We start from the raw sequence: 11,064 nt of genomic DNA, 5'->3' as shown, positions 1-11,064 counted from the left end.
CTAGTTCTTAAAGGCAAGAATAATTTTGGGTTTTTGTGGTTGTATGTATAGGTCCTAATAATACAAATCAGGTGCTCAATGATGTTTGATTCTACTTTAAGTAACAGGTTTCCCAGTATCTCCTAAAGCCTGTAATTAGTTCTTTTAACAGGCAACAACTATTAGTTGAAGGGTTCAGGGTCTCCATTCTACTCTAGAAAACTCATTTTAAAAAGGAGGGGGGAAAAATCCTGTTGGGTGATAATTTAGGGATTCAAGTAACTGCTTCTTGTACAATCAATCACAAGTTATGCACTTTTAAAACAGTCTACTGCATTAGATCTATGGGGAACATCCAAGAGTTGGGTGTATTATGCTCTCAGGAGAAAAAAAAAAACCAGCCACCTCTTCTTTCACTGTGCTCCCCCTTCTGGTCAGAAATGGTTTTAGAATGAGATAAAAGTTTGGGCACAGCTAGGGTGGGGAGTGGTGACCCTGGGTCACAACAAAGCCTACATTTGTCTCCCCTCCCATTCACCTCAGGAGGAATTCACAGGAAGTCTGCTTAAATCCAGTATTCAAAAGGAACCCCATTCTCTGCAGGGAGACAGACAATCTCTTTAAACCTACAGGGGGAGTAATCAAGCTTGGGCCTTGGAGTGCAGCTGGTTTTGTCAAGGTCTAGAGAAGCAAAGGCAATTTGTTTAGTCCACACAGGTCATCAACAGCATAGCCAAGTGAAAACCCCAGCTCCTGGCCTTTCTCAATCAGTGCCCTTTCCACTAACCTCAAATGGCCACTGCAGAAAGGTTGACAGCAGGAGCAGGAAATAGCCAGGCAATTAATATGCTCCCAAAACCCAGCAATTTGTCAATGGGTATAAAAAGTCCTCTCAGTGGGACAACTGCCTTCCCTTCTTTCAAGTAGCCTTTAGGAGCTTCACTGACTACTCTCTACAATGAATATCTAGCTCCAAGTATGAATGCGAGAGTGTTTTATTAATATTTTATTGATGGCAAACAGCTTAAAACAAACTGACCAAAAATCAAAATGACACCGTGCGGACACTGATGTTCATGGATTTATAAAACTCAGAGTAACTTGCTACGAAGAAAAAAAAAAAAAAAAGAAAGAAAGAAAAAAAAAAAGCCACAGAGCAGAGGCAAAAAGCATTCCAACCAGTGAAATAAGGAGGGGGGACACATTACCCAATGGATTGCATTGCAGAAAGGGTTACAGTTTAAACTATTTCAAAACTCTATGCACTAAGTAGCCTATCCAGAAGGAAGAAAAAAAAATTAAAAAGTCTTTCGGCAATGTTAATAAATAAAAGAGTCCATCTCACAGGAAGGAAGGTGGCCCGTGTGTACCTGTTAATCTGTACATTTTAGAAGTCTAAACTCTGGAGGCTTTTTTTCTTTTTAGAATAGAATGGCCGATTTGCTTTTTTTAAAGAGTTGTAGAGGGTAGGGTGGTACTGGGTGGACAGGGTGGGAGGGATAGGGGTTTTGTGGTAGGTTTTTTTTTTTTCTTTTTCTTTTTTGCCATCTATGTAAGCTTTGGGACAAAACAAAAAATGGTGGTACTTCCTGGTGTCCTAGGTCTCAGGTCACCAGTATTGTCCAGAATGGGTTTTGGGGTGGAAATCTAATGATACTTGGATCATTGATTTCTGAAAGGAAAGGGAAGGGGGAAAAAGTCTTGGAAAACTACAGAAGGCGGCAAATTTGCATAAGTGGTCGGCTAGAAAATCTTCAGGACAGAAACCGGAGGGGTTGACTTTCAAAGTAAAACAAAAACAAAAACAAAAACAAAACTACTGCAGTTTATAGCATTTTAGTATACTGGCAGGAGGGGCCAATTTAGAAGTTCTCTAAATGATAAGTGAAATAATTTGCCCCCATCTTTCAGGCCAGAAACCCTTCATGCCCCTTGATCATAAAGCTAACTTAATTCTGGAAGGTTTTTAAAAAAAATTATCTACATTTAGTTAAGTCACACTCTGCCGACCCTTGCCAATTAGGAGGTAGACTTCTTCCAAATTTAGAGAGTTTGACAGAACAGGAGGACAAGAAGTTGAATGTTCCCAGCACTCAGTGTTTCTAAAAAGGCTGCAAAGCCAAGTGACAGCGTCAGTAGTCCTGTTTGGAGTAGCCCTGAGCTGAGTAGAGCTTAGAAAGACTGGCTGGGTCATTTTAAGTGTGCTCTCTGATATGTCACCTCCAGCATCTTTTCCAAATCACGAAGATGCTGTATTGGTGGTGTTCCCCACCTGGAGGGGTCGGTCTCCAGGGTTTCTTTCTTGGGCCTTGTTTATGGTCAGTTTGTGTTTTTAAGGACTCCTCCAGCTACCTTTGGAAAGTAGGACATCACCAAAGAAGCCACCAGCTATTTAAAAGGCCACCTTCCAACAACTGCCTGTTTGCCCATAACGATTCCTTTCTTTTTCAGCCCACTTCAGTAATGTCTTTGAATCTTTACTTCAAAACCAATATAATCCCCAGGAGCCCCTACTTTTCCCCTTCCTCAGTAGGAGTGAACAGGGCAGGCAGCCTAGCATCTTCTCCTCCAGGGCCACCGTGGCCTGGAGCCCCATCCCCTTGTTAAGCGCACGGTTCATCTTACAGAAAAGGCTGGTTTTCACAGAGTAGAGTCCAGACAATAGCCTATGAAAAGCATAGAGAAAAGTGTGAAAGCCTCCTCAGGCTGGACCCCATGGGGAATTAGGGCCTGGGCCCAGGTTCCCTCACTGACTGTGATCCCTTGTGAAAGAAGAGGCTGAATGAGGAAACTTTAAAATTCTCTGAAAGTTCTCTTCAAGGTTGGTGATTCTAATTTAAATTAAAAAAATTTTTTTTCTGGTAAGCTTCTCTTATCTCCCAGGTCCACCGCTAAGATTTCAGAGACAAACTTAAAAAAAAAAAAAAAATAAAATAAAATAAAATAAAATAACAGTGCTCCTTTGAAAGAATCTCTTAAAAACAAACAAAAATTTTTTTCTTTTAAATGAAAAACCCTTTCAGAACACAGGCAACATGATGACACTGAGGTTTCAGAGCCAGTGTGAACAACAAACCCTGCATCTCAGAGTGGAGCTCTGGCCATCTGCTGTTGCCAAATGTGGCGGGTTCTGCCAACAGTAAGAAGGAATCTTGTCTCTGCTGCTAAAATGTGAACAGTTTGTCCTGCTAAAACATAGTCCCCTTAAAAAAAAATTTAACTCTGAGATGAGGGTTTGCCATCCCTCCTGCTCTGAACGGCGCTGCCCTGTTCACAAACCAGAGTATGGAATGAAGTGAGCCTTGCTGGAGGCCCTTCTCTCTTAGCTGATTGGGCTGGGGGAGCAGGGACTCAGCTGACCATTCATTCGGTCAGGGCGAGCTTCGGGGGAGCAGTCTGGCGGGCCGGGGGATGCTGAGACAGTCCCGCCTTCCCATCGCGGTGCAGCCAGTGCTCTGCTTCTCTCCTCTTCGGCCATTCTCCTCGTCTCAGTGTGCTAGCAGTGGTCTCTCTCTCTCTCTCTCTTTCGCTCTTGCTCCTTCCTCTCGTCTCCCCATTGGTTGGTTTCTCTCTCTCTTCTCTCTCCCCTGTTGCTCTCACACAGTGATGCTTCAGTTTTAGCAGTGGAAAACAGGTATCCATTTTATTTTATTTTTTTATTACCCAGAATAAGATGCTGATGGACTAAGCTCCACATAAGCTTAGCTCTTCTTTCTTGACCTAGAAAGGCAGAAAGAAAGAACAATGGAGAGGTGGGACAACCTTCTTAGGTCTGATTTATACAGCAGTTTCCATCAACCTGAAAAGCCCATGCTTTAGTGCCATGTATCAGGACAAAAGGGACTGCACTCTACCCACCAATTCCAAAGAACAGCATGGTGCACACAAAAGGGTCCTGGATTTTGATCTGGTTTGTTCTGATCACTTCCTGCTTGTGAGAGGATGCTGTAAATGGATTAGACTTGATCCCCGCCAGGTCCCCAAGGACAGTGCTTCACCAATGAATGGTTCCTGCTACCCCTACTGTTGGCTTTCACCTCAGACACTGCCATCCATGCTGGGCAACCCTCCTACGTGGAAGGGGGGCTCTGATAACCCATCTGCACAGGGTACCACCAGTTTGGACTTTCATTTCCTCATCTGTCAAATGACAGAGCTGAGACAGATGTATTCTAAGATATTACCACTGTTCCAGACTACCTTTTCTTCAACTATAAATTCTTTCATCACTATATCTCCCCCTGAACCAGCACAAGGCCTTGTTCTTAGTAGACTTTGAATAAATAAACAAGACAGGCTTGCACATAAGGCTATTCCAATTTTAAAGAAATTAAGGCTTGCTAGGCCATCACAAAGTTGCTAAGTGCTAGAATCAGGATATTAAGTCAAGTCTCTTCTCATACAAGTATTTTGTTTTTTTTAAATCATTTTTTCCTATCCCATGCTGTAGATTTGGAACCATTTCAGGTCTTACCAAAGCCTCCTAGAAAACAGAAAGATTAAAAAAGCTAAGAGAGCTCTTACTCAAAATTCAAGCCTGGCTTTAATAGTCATTAAGAGGGAAAAGGTCTACCTTCTAATTATGCAAGTACAAAATAATGCAGGATGATCCATTTTTAAAAAAACACTAATCGTACCAGATTCAAAATCAAAATTAAAAAAAAAATCTTTTAGAAATTGTCCTTCTCTGCAGTATTCACTCCCCAAAGGTATTTTACTTCTAAGAATACCCAGAATGATAACTTTGCAAGTAACTGAAATTAAAAGTGATTTTAGTTTTGTTAAAAAGCACTAGCTGACAAAAGTACAAAAAGCAGCTTATGTATATATGGCCTGTGAGGAATGCCTAAGTATTTCCTGCAACAGATCCCAACCCTAATGGCTACATTAGGGAATACTGTCTCAAGAACAGGCTCGCCCAGTTTGGTAAATTTGGAAAAGTCCTTGAGACCAAACTGTTACCCTCTAGTTGTAATATGTTTTGATCTGCTTCTATGTGTTTCAATTTTCTACTAGTCAGCATTTGGGTAAGAATTTTATGTTTTGATGCTGTCTAAAATTTGTCAAACATAGTGAAAAAGAAATATTCTATGGTTTAAGCCTGACAGGTGTGAAAAGATTATTGTAAAACAAATGAACAAGTCCAAAGCCAAAAAAGCACAGTTCCCCCCTCCGCAAAACCCCCTCCCCTCCCCAATGGTGCCCCATCTTACACTCTAATACTGTGACAGCCCTGTCACTCCACCGTGTTGGTATGCCCGTTCTCCTTGGTAAGTAGAGTCTTGTGACAGAGCCACATCAATCTGCGATTTAAACTCATCACCAAGGTAACTGTCCTGTGGGAGAAATTGGGAATGTTTTTAAAATCCAAAAATAAGACCATTTGACAACCTGGAGACTTCTTCCACCCACAAAGGAGAGGTTCTTTCCTTCTCATCTTGATTAATCTTTCCCAATGCCTTCAGTTTCTCACTTCTGGAGAGCTAAAGTACAACTGTCAGAGATGCACTAGGTTTTTGTCATCTCAAAGAAGAGGATCTTCAGGAAAAGTATACAAAGCAGCAAGAAAGAAAACCCACACCCAACCCGGATCCCACCTTGGTGCCTCTCGCCCCTACTGCCTCCTCTCCCTTGGATAAGGACATGTTGATCAAAGACAGATCTAATCGAAGCCAAATAGGCTTTTCACTCACCTGGGATAATTCTGGTTGAGAGAGCCCCGGTTGGCTCATCTGGGATGGCTGACTCATGGAAATATAGCCCTGAGTCAATGGGCCCTGGGAGAAGGGCTGAGAGACCACATCTTGGCTGGCCTGACTATTTGGGAGGTTCGCCTGGCTAGTCCCAGGAATCCCAAAGCGATTTTTTTGGCGTCCCCCACGACCAGTCTTCCCTTTTGGTGTCCCACGGCCTAGAAAGAAAGCACCCCATTTTATTCCAATCATTACTACTGTCATCACTTGCAAAAGACTCATTATACTTTGGGATTTTGAGGGACTTTTGAGGCCTTAGCCAAGGTGTGCATTACAAAGGAGAAAAGTAAAACCAGAGAAGGTTCAGCCCAGAGCCACACTGCGCTAGCCCAGTCCTGGCTCCAAGGCCCACCACACCAGGGACACCCCCAAGGAGACCTGAGCAGTGCTACCTGCAGCTGGCCCGTTGGCTTGGCCGAAATAGCCTGGCGGTGGCATTGGCGGCATCACAAGGTTGAAAGGAATAGGAATGTTCATAGCAGTCACATGACTGGGTCCGGTGCTGATCATCCCGATCTGATCGTGAGTTTGAAAATACATATTCGATGGACGTCCTAGAAAATGAATACCTGAGTTATATGGTTTACCTACACAAAACACCGATGGACACATGAAAGACAGTGCTCCCGGATAAGGAGGGCCCAAGGCTTTATTCATGGCAACAAACACTCATCTCATTCCTGAAGCTTTATAAATTTCAAGAAAGCCTTCTAGGGAGTGAAAAATCCAACCCAATAGAACACAATGGAAGTAGACTACATGAGCTGCAAACTTAAGCACATGGAAGACTTCTTTTAAGTAACTCAATAGGTATAGAGTAAGAATGCAAGAGTTACGGACCCATTTAAAAACAAAGTATTCTGGTAGGTGGAGTTGGAGTATTATTGTATAGATGGGAAAATTGAACTCCAGGAGTAATTACTTGCCAAAATTGTTTGGTTGTTGGTTTTTAAAATTTATTCATTCTTTTTTTTTTGTTGTTGCAGCTACCTATTACCTCCACATAAGCCTTTGCTAAAAACATTTTTTGAACTCCTCCTCCTTGGGAATTACTTTTAAAAACAATTCAACAAGTCACACAAGAAAATCAGCTTCATTACTTTATAATCATATTTAATTCTTGACTAGAAAAAAATTGCATATCTACCAAGCTTGACTCCAAATGATTTCAAACTGTTTTCCAAGGTCAAATCTCTGTTCTGGGGGTAGCTAGGTGGCACAGTGGATAGAGCACCAGTCTTGAATTCAGGAGGACCTGAGTTCAAATCTGGTCTCAGACACTTAACACTTCCTAGCTGTGTGACCCTGGGCAAGTCACTTAACACCAGCCTGGGGGGAGGGGAGGAAATCTCTGTTCTGAGGATCAAGATTTGTCACCACTAAATACATTTAAAATAAGATTCTGCTGCTAAGGGGAAAAAAATGATGGGGAAGGCTGATTTTGACTCAATTTCAATGAAGAACACTTCATTCCTAACTTTCAATGTTCCAATAAAGGCTTAAAGATGGTAGGACATGGGAGACACTGACACTGGACCACCCAAAATATGGTGTACCCTCATCAGAGATGTTGTGTTCTATGAACAAAGCAATGAAGTAGCTCAGATGCAATGTGCCAAGTTAGAACATCCACATCAAATGTTCATAGGGACTATTAGTATCCAACCTGTGGCAGAGCATTCTGAGCTTGTATGGGTCTGATCGGACATAGCTGAACACACTAACCTTTTTCTAACATAGTGATGTAATTTTGGTCCTCTTCAAGAATGAAGGTCAACCACCTACCAAAGTGTACTTAATGAGGCAATAACCTCATCACTTGGAAAGACCATTTGCAGGAATGTTTTAGAATGGATTCAGGAAAGGAATGGACTAAATGTCTCCAGAGGGACTAATTCAAGTCTAAAAGGTGAATTACTGGCAGGAAAATGAAAATAAGTACATGAACTCTCTCAAAGGGTACAACATCTACTTGGATCCATGGTTTTTAGTATTTTCTTTAAGTAACATTATAGAGCACCACTCCTATAACCTTAGGCCATATTGTGCAATGAATATCACACTAGATTTGTAGAAAGCATATGTACAAAGAAATAGTCCTTGCCTTTTAGTTGGAGAAGATAAACACAAAACAGTAGCAAATAGTACAAGACAATGTCTAATAAATATGGAAACAATAATAGTTGAAAATGATGTAGCACTTAAGATATACCAATATCTTTATATAGAAATTGCATCCCAGAACCAATATGAAAGTATAGTACATACAGCATAGGCTTATCACTATTTTCTAGATAAAGATGAGGCTAAAGGTTCAATAACTTGCCTGGCTCCTATAGCTAAAGCCCAAGGGGAGACTCAAATCCAGACAACTCCTGACTTTGAGACTAGTACTCTTTCCACTGTATATCAAAGTGCTCTTTAATGCTGCAATTTCTAACTACTCACTACATAGGATGAGTCCTATTTACATTGTAGGACATAAAAAAATCAAGAATTCCAGGAACTCAGGAGACTATCAATGGGGGCTGGTTTATGGAGGAAATAAAATTTGTGTTGTCCTGGGAAATGTGGCTGGAGAGGCAGGGTGACAAAAGCTTGGGCACAACACACTATTTAATCTAATTCTCTCATTTGACCAATGGATAAATAGGCTGTAGTCAGTCATGAGTATTCATAGGTAGACTAGAAACTACTCAGGTATCTGATTTCAAATTTGATCTTGAGAGGATCTCCAGGTATAGGCAGCTTTTAAGAGTCAGGAAATAAAGAACCACTCGTTTTCTGTGCCTTAATGTTTATCAACCACTTTATATATATATATATATTTTACTTGATTTTTATTGTATCTGTAACGTAACTCACCACCATTAAGTGGCAGAACTAGAACATTCTAGAAAACCAGGTTTTCTAACTCTTAAGATTGAAGAATTGATCCCTTCACTATCATCTTGATCTTCTGAGCCTGGTGAACAGGTAATTCTGTTGAAACTTAGACAGGAAAATTAAGGCAAAAAACCTTTTTGGAAGGGGAATATAAGAAGTCTGGTTTTGGACCAAAATGTAAGGAACAAAAATTGAGAGACAATTTTTTACACATTATCTCACAAATCAGCATATGTAGTCAGATACACCCTGAATTGCACCAGGTGCCACCAATATGAAAAACACCCTTACTTCCCCTGTGGCTCAATTTCCTCCAGGCCATAGATGCTAAGTCCATTTTCACCTCGAGGAAATGCATTCATGAGCCCCACTAATTTTTTTGGGTAGGAACCATCTCCCCCCCTTCCCCCGAAGGTCCTGGGGGTATTGCTACCTGCCCTGTTCCCTTTATCTCATCTTCCTTATGTGAGCTCCTTGAGAACAGGAATAGTCTCAATTTTCTATTTATATTTTTAGTGCTTGGCACTTAGTAAATAAAGCATATAATAAAAATTGCTTGACGGCCATTCAATTCTGTTTTTCATTTCACAGATGAAGAGACTAAGGATCAGAGAAGTGAAGTGTTGTCATACAGCTATTAAATGCTAAAAGTGGGAAAAAGAGAGGTCTTTCTGACCTTGCCAAGGTGGACACTAACCACATCTTGTCATTCTGTCTCTGAAATCCTGACTTTCAGGAAACAGTGGATCAAAGTGGGTATTCTACAGGAACTCAGATATGCTGGGAACTTCATAAGGAAATAGGACTAGAGAGGGGATGGAGAGAAGAAAGTCACCAGATGGAGCGGCCTAGTCTATGTCTAACTTTGCAGAGAGCAGAGGGTCCAAGACTGAGACATAATCAACAGTAACTGTTGATGGGTAGAGAAAGTAACAGGAGAAGTGGCCAAGAAAACTCAGAGATACGGGAAAAGAGAAAAAAAACTACCCTGGATTGAGAATAACAAGATAATCTGAGACTTCTAAAGAGAGACAGAAAGTGGATGGGGAAAAAAATGGAGGCAGCAGGGAGATTACATCCTAGAGAAGCTGACTATGAAAGGAAGAAGAGAATCAAGAAGGAAAAGCAGAGTTAAGGTTTTTCTACTGACCTTGACTGCTCCGATCATAGACAGATCCTGGGATAATAGCTTCACGTGCATCATACATGGCAGTAGTCATGAACCGGGCTCCCTAGAAATAGAATAGTGGGGGAAAGGAGAAAGAGATGTATTATACATTACAAAGAAATATTTAGTATTTATACATAAATCATAAGGTTTGCTAGGCACTTTAAAAATATTTAAAAATATTATCTCATGTGATCCCTACAACATTGGGAAGGCAGATGAGTAGTTACATGGTTAACTCAAGAATCATAGAACTTCTTGACGCTAATACAGCACTTTCCTTTGCCATCCAACTTGCTTCTAAATGTTACATGCATGTTTGGGTTGAGGCTACTAGGTAATAAGAACTTATGTTAGCTAGATTAATTAAGTTAATGAAAATACCAGTAATATGAAAAAATTTTTTATCATCAATTAGAATTTAATCTTATGGAATGGATCTTCCTGGACTATCTCAAAAAATACAACTATAAAAAGGACCTTTAAGCCGTGGGTGAAGTTTTCTAGTATTAAATTCTATGTAAATATTTTTGTTGTTGTTTGCTTGCATTTTGTTTTCTTTCTCAGTTTTTCTTCGGCAATAAGATATCAGTATAACTATGTATACATATATTGGATTTAACATATATTGGGCTACCTGCCATGTAGGGGAGGGAATGGGGGAAGGTGGTTTTGCAAGGGTCAATGTTGAAAAATTACCCATGCATGTTTTGTAAATAAAAAGCTTAAAAAAACCCAATAAGACACTGTCTTAAAAAAAAAAAAATTCTATATAAATCACATTGTTCAGAAACTTCTTCAGAAACTTTCTTAGTTTCAAAAGATGGCAGCAGATTTATATTAAAGATTACCAAGTGCCACAAAGGACACTTAGCAGTGTAATAACTAAGAAAATAATACTTTACAGTCCTACCTCTCCTCTCCTCCTTCCTTTTAAAGAACAACAAAGCTGTAACATTTAACTGGGTAGGGGAAGAAAGGTACAGCTGCACAGGGGTGGTTGCAAGATGCAGTTTTCCTTCTCAAGTACATAATAAATTTGCCTTTGAAATTCAAAACAACTACTACCAATATTCTCCTCATTTTTAAAATAAGTTACTTAAAAGTCTTTCCTGTTTAAGAATATCCTTGAATGTTCTTTAAGTTGGGGTAGCTCCTAATACCATACTTTCTACAAGATCAGTACAGACTGCTTTAACACTAAGCAAGACCACCGTGCTCTTTTTGCAGAAAAGGAAATTAAAGATGGGAGAAACTAAGTCATTTGGCAAAGTCACA

The 11,064-nt window shown here is 40.4% G+C and overlaps 1 protein-coding gene across 1 annotated transcript in view; it reads right to left on the bottom strand.

Moving 5' to 3' along the window:
- Positions 1-1,443: 1,443 nt before the first annotated feature.
- UPF1 (UPF1 RNA helicase and ATPase) overlaps positions 1,444-11,064 on the bottom strand; it is a 57,711-nt gene continuing 48,090 nt past the window's right edge. Inside the window, exons 20-24 of the mRNA XM_074302996.1 lie at positions 9,769-9,850; positions 6,125-6,286; positions 5,673-5,890; positions 5,193-5,315; positions 1,444-3,699 (exon numbers count right to left, since the gene is read on the bottom strand). Coding sequence (XP_074159097.1) covers positions 5,196-5,315; positions 5,673-5,890; positions 6,125-6,286; positions 9,769-9,850 — 582 coding nt within the window. The 3' untranslated portion in view covers positions 1,444-3,699; positions 5,193-5,195. The remainder of the gene's footprint in view (positions 3,700-5,192; positions 5,316-5,672; positions 5,891-6,124; positions 6,287-9,768; positions 9,851-11,064) is intronic.

The sequence above is a fragment of the Sminthopsis crassicaudata genome, chromosome 1, assembly GCF_048593235.1.
Source record: "Sminthopsis crassicaudata isolate SCR6 chromosome 1, ASM4859323v1, whole genome shotgun sequence".
In the NCBI taxonomy this organism is placed as follows: Eukaryota; Metazoa; Chordata; class Mammalia; order Dasyuromorphia; family Dasyuridae; genus Sminthopsis; species Sminthopsis crassicaudata.
Note: the sequence above shows the minus strand (reverse complement) of the source record. Positions and strands in the feature narration are given on the sequence as shown.